This window comes from Camelus dromedarius, chromosome 20, assembly GCF_036321535.1.
Source record: "Camelus dromedarius isolate mCamDro1 chromosome 20, mCamDro1.pat, whole genome shotgun sequence".
Taxonomy (NCBI): domain Eukaryota; kingdom Metazoa; phylum Chordata; class Mammalia; order Artiodactyla; family Camelidae; genus Camelus; species Camelus dromedarius.
In genome coordinates this window covers 30,679,351-30,699,445 of record NC_087455.1, presented here as the reverse complement: position 1 = coordinate 30,699,445, position 20,095 = coordinate 30,679,351, and the positions used below count along the sequence as shown (strand labels likewise).

The 20,095-nt window shown below is 35.5% G+C and overlaps 1 protein-coding gene across 1 annotated transcript in view; it reads right to left on the bottom strand.

The window, feature by feature from the left end:
• Nucleotides 1-1,300: 1,300 nt before the first annotated feature.
• The window catches only part of RGS22 (regulator of G protein signaling 22), a 105,251-nt gene continuing 86,456 nt past the window's right edge, over nt 1,301-20,095 (bottom strand). The window contains exons 22-27 of the mRNA XM_064476931.1: nt 16,748-16,927; nt 13,105-13,263; nt 7,254-7,352; nt 4,966-5,059; nt 4,763-4,843; nt 1,301-3,624 (exon numbers count right to left, since the gene is read on the bottom strand). Coding sequence (XP_064333001.1) covers nt 3,614-3,624; nt 4,763-4,843; nt 4,966-5,059; nt 7,254-7,352; nt 13,105-13,263; nt 16,748-16,927 — 624 coding nt within the window. The 3' untranslated portion in view covers nt 1,301-3,613. The remainder of the gene's footprint in view (nt 3,625-4,762; nt 4,844-4,965; nt 5,060-7,253; nt 7,353-13,104; nt 13,264-16,747; nt 16,928-20,095) is intronic.

Genomic DNA, 20,095 nt, shown 5'->3' with positions numbered 1-20,095 from the left:
GCATTAATGGGAGCGTGCATTAATCAATCAATCCCCAGGGAGCGTCCTACTGATTTTTGCCTCTCTGTCAGATGCTTCAAGATTAGTACACAGATCCTTCTCACCCATGGTCCATACACTTTTCCATCTGGTGTTTTTGTGCTGATTTTCAGGTCAAGTGAGTCTATGCACAAGCTCTTTAAGACCAGGTTTTCTGTTTCCTGTAGTTCTGTAGTTTTCCTAGGTATATTCCCCATTGGTTTTCAAAGCCAGGTGGTTTGGGGCTTGTCTCTCCTATGCAGGATCCAGAGGTTGGGGCGCCTGACATGGATATTCCTCAGGAAAAAAGACCCATACGTTTGTGATCCCTCGCAGTTGTGGACTGCTGCATCTGGCATGTGGGTTTTTCCTTGCTGAGTCTGTCCCTGCCTCTCCTATTGGTCTTGCTGCTGTCCTTTAACTCTTTGTTGCAGAGGCTCTGTTCATCTTGTTTTCTGGTCCGTTTCTGAGGGAATTATTCCATATGTAGTTGTAGATCTGTTTTCTGTGTCAGAAGGTGAGTTCAGGATCTTCCTACATTGCCATCTTGAACTCTTCCCCTTCATCTTTCGATCTAAGGCTCTAATTTAAAATAACTGCACATTGAGGAATACACCAAAACTCTATCTGCAGTTATAAATTAAAAAGTTCTAATATCAACTTATAGAATCACAGAATATTAGTGCTAGAAAAATGATCCTTTGTTTCTTATATGTAAGTAAACTGAGATTCAAAGAGGTAAAATTAATGACTCCAAATCAGAAAGACAGTAATTGATCCAAAATTAGAACCAAAAGAACCAAATTTTCCTCAATCTTTGGATATATACCAACTGAGATATTTTTGAAGTAGAAAGGTTATTGTAATTTTAAAAAGAAAATGTCAATTAAAAAAATTATTCACAGATAATGTTCTATAATTTTCAACTATATAACAAATGATAAAGATACATATTTAAACAAATACAGCATGAATTAGGTTATCTCTTTAACACTAAATTTGTTTATTAAAAAATAATATACACAAGCTGAATCTGAGCCAATTGGCCAAATTACTTTTGGATTATTTCACTATTGTATTTATTTCAAACTGTTCACTCAAAACAATAATGTAAACAAAGTATAAGCTCAATTTTCGCATGTTTTGAAGGATGTAAGCTGACATAGTATATGGAATAATTTGTGTGTTTTTAAAACCTAAGGCTTCGAAAAGTAAACTGTTTTTCCTTTATGAGAACTCATAAAGTCAAGAAGCACATTAGATGCAAACATGTATAGCACAGTTAGAATTTATTTATTTATTTGTACAAAGCCAAGACAGATTTAAGGGCACTTTTAAGATTACCTAAAATATAGTGTATGTTACATTAAATCTAAGGAATTTGTGTGTTATTAATTCAACAAACATTGGCTGAGCATCTCCTTTACGCATTTTACTTTCAAAGATGATGTAAAAGGAGAAATTATTCAAGTGGCTGTAATACAGCTACTCACTGAAACAAACAAGCTGTCATCAGTTAGAAGACGCTGTTGGTAGCATAATGGAGCTAACAGGCGTTATACTTTTAAAAAATGATATGCTGGGGAACTAGAATCTGAAGATTCCATTGTAATTAGAGATTTCAAAAAGTAAAATGCAAAAATGTTCCAACGTCTAAAGTAGTTCTCAATTAGGGATGATTTGGCAATGTCTGGAGATGCTGTCAGTTGTCACAGCTGCAGAGGGGCTACCAGCATACAGTGAGTAGAAGCCAGGGATATTGTTAAACATTCTACATTGTATAGGACAGCCCTTCACAACAAAAAAAATTAGCTGCCAAAAATGTCAATAGTGCCAAGGTTGAGAAACTCAGGCTGAAAGTGATTTAAGTGATTGAATGTGATTTAATATGTGTTAATTTTTTCTCTGAAAGACACGATGACACATTGGTCTATTTTCATAAATATGAAAAATGGTATAAAATAACCATAGTACTGGGCATTTATCATTACAATAACACAAGTGGAAAATTTTTGTGAATAGCATTATACTGACATTCTTAGATGAGCAATACTTTTTACCTTTTGAAGATTTTAGAGTGGAGATATTTCCTTCATTTTTCCAGCAAATATTTAATAAACATCTATTGTCTAGATGTTCTATGTCAGATGCTAGTATTCAAATAACAACAAGAAAATTTTAAAAAGAAGTATAATTGATATGCTAAGAGAGAAAATGGAATCACATAAAACGCTCAATTAAAATCAAAAGAAGGCAGAAAAGGAATGGAATTTAAAAAAAAAAAAAAGAAGACAAGGGCAATGAATGGAAAACAGATACAAACGCCTTGGCCAATATGGGGTCTAGAGGAGTGTGAGAGCAGAGGGAACTACAGGGTTCCAATGTTTAAAAAGAAAGTGTCCAAAAACCACTGTGTTAGGGAAAAAATGATCTCTGATGTGTGCCTCCTGATGCTTTCCCGTTTTAAAATGTCCAACTCTTTAGAGAATTAGGAATGGCAGTTTCTACTTGAAAATACTTTCTGGGATCGTAATAGAGTGTAAGTCCAGCGCCTCCAAGCCGCTACTCCAGGTCACAGCTTCTGAGTCCCAGGGCCTACGGATGGTGAAGCTTCACCCCCCAGATCATTTCTCACACATTCTCCTTTGCCTCCAGGAAGAGGACAGGAGGATGCGTGTCTGGGTTTCTCTCTGCTACAAGTGTAACTCCAGTTAATAAGAGAGTTTTACCTTTTAAAGCTCTTCTCTTACTACCCTAACAGTTTACGTCAGAGTGGACTGTGGAACACCTGTATCACAGAGACAATGAGGATGTCTGTTAAAGAGGGAGATTCCTGGGTCCTGTCCAAGAACTACTGAATCAGCCTCTCAGAGGGTGAGCCCAGGAATCTGCATTTCTAGCAAATGTTACACTGAGTCTGATGCACACTAAGGTTTGAGAACCACTGCTTTAATAAATGGGGTTTTTTTTTTAGAATTGTGTATAGGGATAGCGATAAAGTGGGGAAGGGTCTTCCCTTTATGTTTTGGGTCAATTTATTGCTAGCAATATTGGTCCCCTGACCACTTGCTGAATATATCAATGAACAACATGGAGGGTAGGGGTACTGACCCTCTGCAATGTTGAAAATCTGCATATAACTTATAGTAGGCCCCTGTACTGAAGGTTTCTCCATGTGTGCAGTTCCGTATCTGTGGGTTCATCATACACAGATCTTATAGTACTGTAGTATTTACTACTGAAAAATATCTGTATATAAGTGGACCTGCGTAGTTCAAACCTGTGTTGTGAAAGGGTCAACTGTACAGTGAATACTCAAGAAACATTTGTTGAAAGACTATTTGAGGAGCAAAACATTTATAGCTCCTTAAGGTCTGTGATAAATGAAACATTTTGATTCTTCTAACCTAGATAGAAGTTGTTTTATTCTAAATAAGTTTAAAAATTTTTTATAGTCTTGTATGTCATGTGTACAGAGTAGCTGTAAGCTTTGAACTGTGGAAGTAAAACAAGCCAAACTTTATTTAGATGATAGGCTTGCTCTAAAGCAGACTGTCAAAAAGCATTTGAGCTTCCATTGTTAGTTAAATTTGGTTTAAAGAATTCCTGCAAAAAAAAAAAAAGGAGAAATGATTGAAACATAAACAGCTACAAAAAATTTAAACCCAAAACAACAAAAACAAAAACTTAGAGAGTTGTAACAAGGATCAAAAAAGTTAACACATGTCAGCACACCCTACGTGCCAGAGGCACTGTGAGGTTGGTCTCAAGGGTGGGGGAACTGGCAGCGGGTGCAGAGGCAAGGGCAAATCAGAAGAGAAAAAAGATGAGCAGGCTAAGAACATACAGGCCTGCTCATCAAACCCTCCCAAGAACCAGAAAACTATGGATTTTAAGAAACGAAAATCTAAGCTGCGAGATGGAAGGTAAGAGAATAGGGACTTCTACTGGGTGTTCTAAGTACTGGGTCAATGCGTTACACAGGTTATACCCCTGCGCTACTTTGCAAGGGCATTGCTAAACTCTAACATTAGTATCTGATCGAAACTGTATAACCTCATCAGTATCTGTGTGAGATGGACTCCAGCTTGAGTTTTGGTTCTTTATTTTCAGTCCCTTCTTATGTTCCTATCTTGGGAAAATGGAACTTAGAAAAATTCAGCTTGGGAGAACTTGGGAAACTGAGCAAGAGCCCAATCTTCCATAAATATTCTCTGTGGAAGAGAAGACTAGATAAGAAGCAAATAGAAGCAATAAATGGTCATTCCCCAGAGGCCTTCCTACTCAGGAGGCTGTGTTCAGAAGGCAGGCAAGGTGCTCCTACCCACCAACTTGTTGGTGGGGAGTCTAACTATGTGTGTGTGTGCTTTGCGTGTGCGCTCTGTGCAGGTGTGCATGGGCATCAGTGTGTGAGTCAGCGGGACATGGATGGGAGTGACCAATTCAGTCTCTTACTTACCTTGTACCTACAGCAGCTCCCATGAGTGCTGTCACTCTGGGAATGGGGCAAAGGGTTGGGTATAGGCTTAGTCCTTCCTCTCCAGCAGAGGAGGAAAAACAGAGAGACAGGACACACACACGCACACACACACACGGAATTCTCCTAATGTGTGGATCAGAGCAGTTGGGAGGGAGTTGTCCCTCATCCCTTCCTGCCCTCTATATTCCAGATGGTGAGGTGAGAGATGAAGCTCTAACAATAAGAAAGAAAGAACCGAAGATAGACTTAGCACTTGAAACTCACTCTGGATGTTGTGAGAAGATATGGTCTTTTTCAGAGACATATTGGAAGCAGTAGACTTGAAAGTTGTAAAAGATGGCGTGGCTGCAGAAAAAATAAGAGAGAGAAATAAGGAAAACAGTGAAGTAACCATCAGTCAAGTCCTCTGAACTGAACCCATGATAGAAGATAACAAAGCAACTCTGTAAGGAAAAAGCAAAAACTACCTGCAAACAACTTTCTTTCTAGTTCTTCTTGAACTTTAAGAAGAATCCTTTCCTGTTCTAAAGCTTCTATGTACTTCGAGTAGCACCAGGTTGGCTAGAAAAATAATTTTCAAAGTTAATTTGGAAATATTTGCCCTAGGAAGTAAACTGAAGGTAAGATAGCTTCTATCATCCCCTTTATTTAAACCTTTTATTGTAGAATAACACATACAAAGAAAAACACAGGTGATAAATTTATAATTATATGAATTTTCACAAACAGAACTTGCCCATTTAAACTTTTAACTGGGTGCCACAAATTGTTATTGGTCTACATTTATGTACATATATTTATGATAACGTAAAGGTAGTTTTCTATAGCCTTGACCCAAATTTTTAATAATTTAATTTTTCTTCTAGTTTTATTGAGATATAATTGACATATAGCACTGTTTAAGTTAAAGGTGTACAAAATAATGATGTGACTCACATCATGAAATGATCACAAGAGGTTTAATAAACACTTATCACTCATAGATAAAACATCAAAGAAATATAAAAAATATTTTTTCTTATGATGAGAACTCAGGATTTACTCTCTTAACTTTCATTTATAACATACAGCAGTGTCAATTTTATCATGTTGTACATTACACACCTAGTACTTATGTATCTTATAACTGAAGATTTATATTTTTGACTACCTTCATCCAATTCACCTTCCTTTCATCCTCCACCTCTGGTAGCCACAAATACGATTTCTTTTTCTACGAATTTGTTTGTTTTCTTCTTCATTTCTGAAGTATAATTAACCTACAACACCATGTTAGTTTTGGGTATTTCTATACATTTGGTATTTCATTGGTAGTTTTTGATATTTCTATACATTTCAAAATGATCATGATGATAAATCTAGTTAACATCTGTCACCACACAGAGGTATCGCCCAACTACTGACTATGTGCCCCACACAATAAACCTGTGACTGGTTTATTGTGTAACTGAAAGTTGGCACCTCCCACTCTCCCTCACTCATTTCTCTCCTCCCACCAACACCAACCCCTCTGGCAACTACCTGTTTCTTCTGTGTCCACGACTCTGTATCCGTTTGGTTCTGTTTGTTCATTTGTTTCGTTTTTTAGATTCCACATATAAGTGAAACCATGCAATATTTGTCTTTCTCTGCCTGACTTATTTCACTTAGCTTAATACCCTCTAGGTCCATTCATATGTCACAAAAGCAAGACTTCATTCTTTTTATGGTTGAGTAATATTCCATTGTGTATATACTACATCTTCTTTATCCATTCATCTATTGATGGGCATTTAGGTTGATTCCAAGTCTTGGCTATTGTAAATAATTCTGCAATGAACACAGGAGTGCATCTATCTTTTAGAATTAGTGTTTTTGTTTTCTTCGGATAAATACCTACAAGTGGAATTGCTGGATTCCACTTGTATGGTAGTTCTAGTTTTAATTTTTTGAGGGGTCTTCATACTGTTTTCCATAGTAGTTACACCAATTTACATTCCCACCAGTAGTGCATGAGAGTTTCCTTCTCCATATCCTTGCCAACACTTGTTATTTGTTTTTTTTTTATATAATAACCATCAGACAGGTGTGAGGTGATATCTCCTTGTGGTTTATATTTGCATTTTCTGATGATGAGTGATGTTGAGCATCTTTTCATGTGCCTGTTCACCATCTGTATGTGTTCTTTGAAAAAAAAGTCTATACAGGTCCTCTGTCCCTTTTTACTTGGGTTGTTTACTTTTTTGATGTAGAGTTGTATGAGTTCTTTGTATGTTTTGGATATTACCCCTTCAGATACATTGTTTACAAATATCTTCTCCAGTTCAGTAGGCAGCCTCTTCATTTTGTTGATAGTTTCCTTCCCTGTGCAAAAGCTTAATTTGAAACAAACAAACAAAAAGTCTGATGTAGTGCCATTTGGTTATTTTTGCCTTTGTTTCCCTTGCCTAAGGAGAGCTACCCAAAATTTTTACTACGACAGATGTCAAAGAACGTACTGCCTATGTATTCTAGCAGTTTTATGTATTCAGGTCTTATAGTTAAGTTTTTGATAATTTTGAGTTTGTTTATGCATATGGTGTGAGAAAGTAGCCCAGTCTGACTCTTTTGCATGAAGCTGTCCAGTTTCCCCAGAACTATTTATTCAAGAGGCCATTTTCTCTCTTTAGCCTCATTTCCAAACACACCTCTGCTACTATAAAATGACTGGGTTACTGCACCCTGCTGTCCAGTGCTCTGTAGAAGAAATGTTATCTGTGGCATCTTTCCTGCTTACCTGTCGGCCGTACGCTTGCAGGCCTAAACCTGGGTCACTGCCTAAAGTGGCTGTTTTGATAGCAGATCCTGAAGTACTCGGATACTGTTTGATTCCATCCTGTAATTATATTGAGTTAAATTATTCCCCAAAAGGGAAAAATGCTATATTAATATAAACTTACAGTTCAGAAGTCATATCATGTAAAAAATATTTTGTGGTGAGCCCCATACCTGAGATTTCACCAATATCACTAATATAACGTAATCTACTGTTATGATCTTTAATTTTATTTCATACTAGTATAAAAATATTACAAAATAAATGAAATTATGACATAGAATGTAAAAATCACCCCCAAATTCTAGTTTCTAAGAAAAACCACTACAAACATTCATCCAAACTTCTCATTAGAGAGATGCTTAGATATAATCTATAATTTTAATATGTTTATTTTATTACATAAATTTCATACACATGGTATTACACTATATGTGCTCCTTTAAAACCTACTTTTTCATGCAAAATATTGTGAAAAGATTTCTCTGTGAATAAATATAGAATAGGAATGTAAGGGCATGGTCTTTGTATCATATACCAAGTATGCCTACAGTAGAACACATAGTATATACTCAAATATTTGATGGATGATGAAATGAATAAATTAAATTATTATTTTCTATGGATGAACAGTCTTATGCACACAAATATTTGTTGAATGATAAAAGAATAAACTACATTATCATTTCAATAAGTGAATAATATTCTAGTAAAGGAGTGTACCACAGATAATTTAACCACTGCCTGCTATTAGAAATTTAGGTCACTTAAAATTTTGCTATTACAAATAATGCTATGTACACATCTTTGTGTACTTTTTTGATTCTCTCCTTTACAATAAATTTCTAGAAGTGTATTTGCTAGTTTAAAAAGAATGAATATTTTAAACAATATAAGTTCTCAAACTGCCCTCCAGAAACTGAGTATCATTTTTATACTTCCTCCAATAATGCATGAATTTGTAGGCCTTTTTCTCATACCCTCAACCAACACTGGATTTTTTTTTTTTCTGCCACTCTGCATGTCTTTGGTTATCAGTGAGGTTGAACATCTTTTAATGCTTTTAATCATTTGTATTTCTTTTGTGAATTGTATGTTAATGCCCTTTGCCCTACCTTCTGTTTAGAGTATTTACCTTTTATATTTTATTTTTATAACTTATATCATAAATTTTTTGAAATATCATATATTTTCCTAATTTGTCTTTTAACCTTGTTTATTTTTTGCCATTTACAATTTAAAAGATTTAGTTAACTTATTATGATCCTTGTTTAATGAATTTGCCACTGTTCATTTTAAGTACTTGACATTAAACTATATGAAAGCTTTTCATGACATTCTTTCTCCTGTCATAATTTTCTTCAGATTACCTAGCTCCATTTGATTCCTTTATAAGAATAATAGATGAAGGATATAATTGACATTAGTATTTTTGTTGTAAGGGACAGTTATTGTTACAATAAATAAGATAATAACTAATATTTACTTTATGATATTCATTATGCTTCACATGTCATATTTAAGTCTAACCTATATTCTTTATTCAATAAGTATGCATTTAAAATCATTCACTAAAATCCTACTTTTTAAGACTAACTCGAATTTACCTTTCCTTTGAGATCCTTTACCATTCCCCACAAATAATTAATTGCTCATTTTCTGTGGTTTCAGTTGTTTGTTTATACCATTTCCAGTTAAGTGTATATGTGTGTTTACCTACCCTTACACAATAGGTAAATTATATTCATATCCCTAGCTTATGTAGCAGGGATCAATATGAACAGATGATCCATAAAACTCTATGTAGTAGATAATTAATAAAAGTCTGGTGAAAGAAGGAAGAAAAGGACTAGGATGGGAAGTTCTTTTGAGACACTATTTAGGCCACATTAGTAGAAAATGCACCAGAGTCACAAGAGACATCTGGTTGGTGAAGTTATTCATGTGCCACAGGTGGAATCAGAACAGAGCTCCTAGTGTACATAAGTTAGACAACATTCTATTTTTTTCCTCCCTCAATCAGCCCTTTAAACCTTCCTGAGGCTACCAACTTAGGATCACATTCATACAGCTCAGCTGGATATGGACTTGCCTCAAGGGCCTGGAGAAATTAAATGTGAGGATTTTTATCAACCTCCAGATGATAGAAAACAACCAAAGAGTAGCTTCTGAAAATCTGATAATTTTTTGTAGCATCATTCATATAGAAATGTTATTAAATATTAAACACAAAATATTTGTAACACTCACATCAGATATGAATAGTAACATTACCACCAAAGCTTAAGAAGTGCAGTATCACTTTGTATCATTCCTCAATCCCATCATTTAACTCCACTCAACCACAAAGGTAATGGCTATACGGGATTTTGTGTTTCTCATTACTTTTGCTTATTTATAGTCTACCATATTTGTATTAATTAGTTCTGCATGAATTTTTACTTTATATAAGTAGAGGTTACTGCTTCTATTCCTTTGCAACTTTTCCACTCAACATTATACTCCTGCTATACATCTACACTTATTATTGTGGTTATGATTTATTTGCTTTTCATCACAGCAAAGGATTCTACCACATGAATTTATTTTTCCAATCCCTTGTTAATAGACATTTGGATAGCTTCCTACTTTTTGCCATTGAAAACACGGTTGCTATAAATCATGTGCACATTTCCTGATGTATGTGTTCATGAATTACTCTAGGATATACGTACATATAAGCCTAGATTTGCTTAGTTGAAGGCTAAGTGCATCTTTTAATTTATTGGATAAAGTCAAATTGTTTTCTGAAGTGATTATCAATTTATACTCCTATTCACAGTGTATAAGAGTTCTGATTGCTCCACATCCCTATTATTGGTTGTTGAAGAAAATATGACAGTTCAAAATGAGCAGAAAACGGCAGGTGATGGCCATATAAAACCATTATAAGAACAAAAAAGAAAATGAGAACTCCAACACTTTAGTTGATAACAGTACTCTCTAAGAAATCCAATCATGAATCAGAGGAAAACTCTAACGTAGGATCCCAAAATAGATAAAATATTCCTACAAAAATACTTGCATATATAAAATAATACTCCAAATCACAAATACAGAAGCTGAGGACAGAAACAGACAAAAAAAATTTTAAAAAGGAAAATGTAAAACTGACAGTTTACTGAACTTAAAAAAATTGAAGAAAAAACCAAAATCTCTCAGAAATGAAGCTATAAGGTGCCCATGGGATTATGAATATGGATCAGAAATAAAGTGCATGCATACACACATATATATACACATACACACACACACACACATATATATATATATATATATACACACACACACACACAATGAATATATACACTATGAATATAAATATGCTATGAATGTAAATTCCCCTCATCCAATCTTGGCAAAAGATATAAACCTACAGACTCAAGGACCCAAATAATCCTCAAACAGAATCAACTCCCCAAAATACCACACAAGATACATTATAATCAAAATTATGAAAACTAGAAACAAAGGAAAAATCTTGGAAGAAGTGAGAAACAATACCTTACTTGTAGGGAAAAGAAAGAATAAAATAATAAATCTTGGAACATCAAAAAGGAAGAAAAATGGAAAGAGCAAAGGTATGGGCAAATACAACAGACCCAATAAAGAGGACGAACTATGTGTATACACAACAGTGTAGATGGATCTAAAGGGCATTTATGTTGAGTGAAAAATGCCAATCTCAGAAAGTCACATATTATATGACTCCATTTATATAACATTCTCAAAATGACAAAATTACATAAATAGGGAACAGACGTGTGGCTGCAAGACATTAGGGATAATTGGGTGGATATGACTTGTAGTCACAAGGGAGAACTTTGTGGTGCATCTTGGATGTAGTGTTGGCTACTTGAACCTACACATGTGACAAAGTGGCACGGAACTATACACACACCTTGTACCAATGTCAGTTTCCTGATTTACTATTGTATATAGTTCACATAAGATGTAGCCCCTGGGGGAAACTAGGTGAAGGGAAAGTGGGACTTCTGTACCATCTTTGCAACTTCTTGTGAATGTTAATTGTTTCAAAATAAAGTTTTTTCTAAAAAAAATCACCTGGAATTGGAAATTTAAAAAATAACAATAGCAATATTTTGAATATGAAATACTTGGGAATACACTTCATAAAATACATTCAAGACCTGTCATTGAAAATGACAAATCATTAATGAGAGAAATTAGAGAAGAACTTAATAGAGATAAACTGTGTTCATGGACTAGAAGACACAATATTGTTATAATGTCAATTCTCAAACTGATCTATAGGATTATTACAATCCTGATCAAAATATCCAAATAACATTTGAAAAGTTGTTCCATTTTACCAATAATTAGGTGAATGTAAATAAATGCATTAGCATGATGACATACTGTTTGTCATCAACACATTGGCAAAAATTTCCAAGTCTGAACATACTAAATGGGGAGAAGCAGTATTCTCATATACCACTGGTAGAAATATAGACTGACACACATACATACTCTACTACTCAGTCATTCCAGAACATTTTTATACAAGTGAATATGGAGACATTTACAGGAACGTTGCCTGCAGTGCTGTTTGTAATGGTGAAAATTGGAAAAAAAATCCAACAATAAAGAAATAGTTAAATAAAAATAGTGTATTTATTCATATGATGGAAATGCAGCAATAAAACTGAATAAACTAGATCTAAGTAGTGCAGTAGAATTAAAAGACAAAATGAATTTAAAAGCAAGATGTAGAAAGCATAATATATGCTATGGAGTGAATTGAGTCTCCCCATATTCATATATTGATGCCCTAACTTCCAGTGAGACTGTACCATGAGATACAGTCTTTAAGAGATTTTTAAGGTTAAATGACATCATAAGGGTGGGGTGCTAATCCAAAGGAATTGTGGCTTTATATGAAGAGGAAGAGAGAGAGAGATCTCCATCCCTCCTCAACTAGCAAGGACACAAGAAGGTGGCTGTCTACAAGCCAGGAAGAGAGGTCTCACCAAGAATCGAATCAGCTGGCACCTGGATCTGGGACTTCTAGTCTCCAGAACTGTGAGAAAATAAGTTATTTTGACCTGTGCAAATTGGGGTGTTCATTATATTACTTTTGTTTCTTTTAAATTTCCTTTAAAAAACAGAATAGGAATAAATTTATGAATAGGATTAAATATATTACTTGTTAATCCTTTTCAAGTCAAAGAAAACAGATAAACATAAAGAGAGCTAGATGAATGGATGGATGAATGGATGGACAGATTAACAGACAAATAGGCAGGCTGGACAATTTATGACTTACATTTGTAAGTTTCACAGTTAATATATCACTGTAATTTTAATATTGAAAATGCTGCCCACAGTACATAATATTTTTTCATTCATTCTCTTATTCAGTAAACAGTGATTAATAATTGATCATGAACCGGACAATGGTGAAAGTGTTAAGAGTATCTCTGAGGATCTCAGTCCAGCAAGAAAGACAGATGCAAAAACTTACTCACAAGACAATATAAAGTGTTCTCCAACAGAGGCAGGACTGCTTTTACAGCAGATGTGAGCTGCTGTGCTAGGAGGGTCCAGGAAGCCTTCCCATAGAAGAGATGACATTTGAGATAATTTTTAAAAGTTCAAAAACAAGTCTGAAATCTCTGATTGAAAGCATAAAGCCACTAAAATCTGTATTCTATAACTTCTCTGTCTTTTTGCCCAATCCAGATTCTTTAAATTCACACATATCACATACCTTTTAAAGGTCTGATTAAACCCAAAATGATTCTTGTCTCACCTTTGCAGATTTTTCATCTTCTGTGACTACTGATTTTTTTTTCTGCTTACTATATTCTTGTCTTCTCTCCAAAACACTCATAATTTTTTCATCAGTTAAGTTCTTCCTAAACGCACAAAACTGAGGCCAATATTTAAACAGAACCCCAAAAATTGTCATCTGTATAAAAAACAAAGCATGTCTCAGATTACAATTTTATACAAATGTACCAATTTAAACTCTAATTCACCATAATAATGGATTAACTATTCTATCTTTAATATACAGCATGTTTCCTCCAACTTATTGTCTCCAGACATCTTGGTATAGTTTAGCTCAGCACATGCTTATCATCAATGTTTTTTACTACCAACGAGAAGTCTTTCTTTCAAAAAAAAAATACACTTAAATACACTTAAAAGTCACTTTATTCTTTATGCTTCTCTAACCAATTGATTGTATTAATAAAGAATCCATTAGGTCTTTCTAAATAAGAAATTTATGTTTTCTTTTAAAACATATACTAGTTGATCTGCCACACACTCTGTTGTTTTATGCTAGTATTCCAAATATTCAGTTCATCAAGAGGAACTCCTCTCCACCCCCCTTTTCCTTCTTTCAAAGAAAGGAAATACCATTTTGCCTCTGGAAAAGCTCTTAAACAAAGCTGCAGATCTAAGAATAAATCTTGAGTAACTTTTAAATGATATAATCTCTCTTTTATGTAAGAGCAAGAAAAGTAACATTTAAAAAGCAGAGTGGTATCCTGGACAAATGCTTTCTATGAGGACACTCTACATTAAGTGATTAATTGTGATATTTATAGAGATAAGAATTGTTGCTCAAATCCCCATGCCAAGTTTTTCCATTAGTTCCAAAGGCATACATTGCTTCCAAGAAGGTAGGACTTGCCACATCAGATGAAGTCCAACATCTTGTTGCTAAGAATGGCCTTTACCTCATGCCCTGGAGAAAAGTGAACCATCCTGTTAGGCTCTAAGCCAACTCTTCAGGGGGAAAGTGGAATTTTTAAAAAGTAAATGCTGCTGTGATCAACAGAGTCCTGAACTGATACATTTTATTACTCTTCCTTTCTGTACATGAATATCATTAGTAATTGTAATACAATTTAAAATACACTCTTATTGAATTCTATAGCCTCTTGGGATTGTAAGCACAAAAGCTAAAGATACTTTATTTGATGAAACGCAGGCTTTAAAAATGTTTTTCATTTACAGTTATCTGCCATGCATTTAATTAAGTAACCCCCTGCTCCAATGTTACGGGATCATAGTGGTTCTCATATGAACTCCTTAAGGTTAAATACTCCTCCTCCTCTATTTACCAACTATTGACTCAACTTCTCAGTTACCGCTCCAAAACCTGAGTCATTCCCAGCTCTCAAATATATTTATTTTCATCTAGAAGGCCTTCCAGTAAGTCACCCTATTAGGACACAATTTTTCAAGGCAAACATAAAATTGCTCTACTTCTAAAAGTTGCAATTAAGGTTAATGACATACATGTTATTCATGAAAATTGCCCTGTACCTCCAGAACCTTAAAAGATAACCTAACTATGGGTAAGGAAATGTTTTCATAAATAGAGAGCTACTTTGCCCGCTGCCAGCAGATGGCAATGGCTGTAGTTTTATTTAAAAGGGCCAGTGAAAATACGGCTGAGTGATGAAACCTTTCGAGCTATTAGGAATGCAGGCAGAGGCTACAATGATAAGGATGCAAAAACAGGCAACAGTTTTTAATTTACTATTCAGCCCTTTTGTTCAGCTTCGTTTTCATTTCCAACTTGATCTATTCCTTTCCGTCATGATGGATCTCTTCTCACACTCTTTCATTTATTCAAAAGTGTCAAGTGTCTATTCTGTGCCAGGCACTCAGGCCACAAAGGTAAATAAGAAACACACCCTGCCCTCAAAGACCTTATAGTCCAATGGGGAAGTCAGACATGAGAATAGTCATTTTCAATTTTGTGTGATAAGTGTTCTGACAGGGACAAACACAGGACATTACAGAAGTATAAGGGAGAGAAGATGATACTGCAAAAAGCTCTGGAGGGAAGAAACATTTCAGTAAGACTGGGAGATAGATGGCAGCGGGTAGGACGACGTGGTTAGAGAGATATGCAGGAAGGAGTATGGTCTTCATTCTGAGGATGATGGGGAGTAATCGAAACTGAAAACAGAGAAGTGACATGATCAAATATACATTTTGAAAAAGATGGCTCTGTCTGCAGTGAGTTAAATAGTTTCAAGAGAGCCTAGAGGCAGGGAATTTTGGTAGTCAGTGTAAGACATTCCCTTGTGAACTGAGGTAGCAGCATGGAGTTGGAGAAAAGTAGATAAAATAACAGGTAACAAGGAGCCAATTGGATATGTTTTAGTGACTGAAGATCACCAAAGGTAAGGGAGTGAAGGAGAGGGAAGCCATGAGGATGGCAACCAGACCTGTGGCTTGTACACCCAGGCAGGAGGCAGGCCATCCCTTGAGCTTCCTTATGCACAGAGGAGTAATAGATTTGGTGAGGTGTTTTCTGATGCTCCAAAGTCCATATTTAAGATATGTCTAGGACTTTGTTTGGGAACCCAGGGAGAAGGCATAAACTAGGAGACTCCAGGAAATTTCCCAAGCTGCAATCCCTGGACAGTGTGGCAGAACTTACCAATGTAAGCAGCTCTGGACATTCACTGTCAGACTCAAGGTCTACGCTCTAGACGGACAAGCCCCGGCCTGGGCTTCAGGAGACTGAGGCTAGGCTGAGTGATCTTTTCATTAACAGATGCTACGGTTCTGGCACCATACTTTCTCTATTTCTCTCTAGCACATCCTCAATCATTCCTTTATATTTTTGCCTATTTTAATGCATAATTTGGATTGTGAGTCTACTTTCAGTTCCTTTTAGGACTTAGAACACAGCTGGCTTGCAAATGCATGTTAAGGAATAACGGCTTTTTTTCCATGCTCAAGGGCAATCATACCCTCAGTCTCTGTTTCATATCACTTAAATCATGACACAGCCTTCCCTATTACCCTTATTATAATTTATTTTTCTTAATCATTTTTCAGGAACAGCATCACTAAAAGGCTTTTCAAAATGCAAATAAATTATGTTCAACAAAGCAGTGTTTTCTATTATTTACCCAAAAAAGAAGTAACTTGAGCAGGTTAACAGGCCCGACTTTCCTTTCATGAGCTTGTGTACTTTATGTTGGTTGGGTACTTAAATCTCCTCTCACTTATTTTATGAGCTATGTGAATATTCCAATCTTTAAAAATATGCAAATCTTGGGACATACATATTTTATACACATCTGTCATAGCAGATATTTTAAAAGGAAATATGAATGGCGGGAAAGAAAGGAGGAATTAACTGGAGTTTTATAAGTTAGAAATAAAAATGATAACCATGCAAAGTCAAAGCACAGTATTTAAATAATGGTATTTTCTGCACATTATCATCAACAAAATATTAAGTTACTAATTTCCATGTTCTGTGGCATATGCAAAGATTTTTTTAATTAAATAGAATAAATCCCAGCATTAGAATTAGAACCTTGCAAAATATGAATAATGCAAAAACTTTAAAAGAATATCTAGACTGTTCATCTGTTTTAAAGTATGTTTAGCCACATGTCCTGACTTCTTACCTGTGCCTCTCTAAATACATATGGTCCTAACTCCTTCCTGTGTTCAATAATCTTCTGGGCTTGCTCTAATGGAATGTCAATTTGTAAAGCTGGTGGAATACTGGAATTAATAAAACAGTTGATAATAGTCATGATCTTCTTGTGGATGACAGACTCATCACAATGAGAATGGCACAAGTCCTAACCAAGGAAGAAAGACAGAATAATACATGATTAATGCGTTACTAGAACACTTTATAGAATGTGTCAATATGTCCTTCAGTTATTATGTACACTCTAACTTCAGGTCAGGAAGGTACTAGGACATGCTGACTACCTTAGAAATCGTAGCTTTTATTTCTCTTAGGTTTGAGGAACCTAAGATTTTGATGCATGTACCTTACGTAAATACAGGTTTTATTTAATCCTGATTGCTTTTTCTCCTGGCAAAAGAGCAGCTTAGTGTCTACTTTGACTCAGTTAACACATTTATATTAAATGCCTCTTATATGCCAGACACTGAGCTGAGCCCCGAGACACAGCACCTGCCCTTTAAAGGCTCAATATCTATTGGAAGAGAAGCATGAAAACACGTTACTCCGATCTGAGATAGTTAATCTAAGTGGTCCGTAAAGGTAGCCGGGGCCCTGGGAGAGCACTGAGAACAGGCACCTAATTCAAATTACAGGTGGACGCAAAAGCTTTTTCTACCATAACTGCTTCTACACCAAGGTGACCTAGGCTCAAAAAGCCTAGCAACATAAGCGGGAATCCTGTGCTGGCAGGTGGGGTATTACACATCTCTTAGTATCTACATTGTTTTAAGTTAACTTATTACATTATCATATTTATAGCTAAAGAACTTAACAATAGTAATTGTACATTTAAAAGACCCAGTTTTATGCCGAGATGTAAGGCTATCGTTTTTTAAAATAAAGAGGTAGCTTAGCTCGAATCATGGTATTTCTCTGTCAAAGACACTGCTCTCTAAATCACTAGAAGGTAAACATATTTGGAAACTTGTAATTCTAGGCCAGAAATAAGCCAACATTTACTAAGTACTCACTATATGACAGGCATTGTAATAACTGTCTTATGGACACTATTAAAGAAAGAAAAATTCTAGTGCTCACCAAATAAAACTTCACATACATAAGTTCCAAGTTTGGAATAAGTTACCTGTGAAAAATCTTGATATAAATGTTACATTGAGGCAACAGTTAGCATCTTCTACTCAATTTAGTATCCCCTCAGAAAATGCCTATTTATAACACATATGTTTGGTACGTTACCAAAAATTACCATTACTAGTGAAATTATCGTATCAGATTATTTGGCAAGCTGGCTTATTATTATTATGGGCTGCAAGGCTTGTGAAATAAAAATAAATTTGTGAAGTTATGCAGTTTTAATTTTGAGAGTGTAATTTTTGAGAATTTTGATTCTTTCCTAAGTGTTCTGCCCTACTATACCACTGGCCAAGTTAACTTTCACCCATTATTAAAGTCTCAGTTTGAGCACACAGTTGACCTTTAAACAACATGGGGGTTAGGGGCACAGACTCTGCCACGCAGTAGAAAATCTACATGTAACTAGAGTTGGCTGTCTGTAATTGCGATTCTGCAACCTGGGATTAAACCAACAGTGGATTGTGTAGTACTGTAGTCTGTATTTATTTTTTAGAAATCCAACTATACATGGACCTGCACATTTCAACCCGTGTTATTCAAGGGTCAACTGCAATGTCCCCTAGTAAACGTTCCCTCAGTCCAGGAAAGATGTCCATTGTAGGTAGTTCCATTGCATCCTGTGTTTCCTCCACCACTGCATTAATCACACTCTTATAATTGCCTAGTCTATCACTTGTCTGTCCCTCCCACAACAGTGTAAGCCCTAAGAGGAAAGACTGTTCACAGTTGCACCCCCAGGATTTAGCCTGGCCTTTGATATGTGCTCAATAAGTATTTGCTGGATGTATATATTCTTCCAGTCTTTTCTCTACGGACACACACACACGCACACACGTACAAACATCCTTTAGATTAAAATCATACTGTTCTCTAGTAGCTAGGTGTTGAAAAATCGATGAGATGAATATCTTTTCCCATCATTGATTATTCTCCTACAGCATACATTCTAATGGCTACAGAGTATTCTGTTGTATAGACGTATCATAATTGAGTAACCCATGTCCTGTTGCCAAACATCTGGGTTCTTTCTAATTTTTAACAATTCAGAACAATGTTTGAGTAAGATCACTGCAGCCATCTCTTTCCATATTACTACAATCATCAGGGAAGGGAGCGTAATTTAGTGGTTAAGGGCACAAGCTTTAGCAATAGAATGGCTTGGTTCAAATTCCAGCTCTACCACTTGATTAGCTGTGTGAGTGATGTCAGGAGTTTCTCAAATTTTTTATGCCTTAGCTACTTCATCTGTAAAATGGTGAGAATTATAGCTTTGACCTAGGATTCTGATAAAGAATAAATTAGTTATTACATGACAAGTGTTAAGACAATATCTGGCAGACAGTAAACACTCAGTAAGTCACATGAAAGCGAGCACAGTAAGACTCTGCTGTGTGGGACGCTTCTCCCCTGGCAAACTTCCTCAAGACTCAGTTCAAGTATCATCCCTTCTGCTGAGATCTCCCTGACCTACCAGCCTCCCTGAATCATTCTCTCCTCTGTGCCAAAACTGTGCCTAGTTAGAACATGGATCAGAATCAATATTATTTCATGACATTTGTTTTCATGGACGTCTCCTTCCTTGAGGGAAGGCAGTGCATTGTATCCACCTTTTTATTCCTACAATCAGCACAATGACTGGCATATTAGGGACAATATATGCTTACCAAATGAACAAACTTACTCTTACAGCATAATTTTTAACAGCTACCTAGTGTTGTCCTTCATTCTATACCACAGAAAAGATATTTAAATGGGGACCAAAGGCAGCCTTAAAGGAGAATCAGCCACAGAGTTAAGGGTTGACTGTGTATGAGACCATGGTTTTTTAAAAAGCTTGTTCTGCACAGTTTATCTCATTACCTCTTGCCCTAGCAGGGCTGGCCTTACTCATACTCATTTTAGCCTACAGACTCTTCTGCCCACTCATCATCATTGCCTGTCCTGCAGAACAGACTCTACCCCCTTTCTAATTTTCAAAAAAGTATTTTATTATTACTTAACTTGTGACAGATTTTTTTAAAACTTATTTAAAAATACTTTTTTTTTTTTCCTGAGGAAATTTCTTCATTGAGAAAAGTACAAAAACTGTTGATAACAGAAAAGAGTAGAAAACAGTTTCATGGCATGCTGGAGAACGTCTGGAAAGAAGATTGCATTGCACAGCTACTAACTATATAGA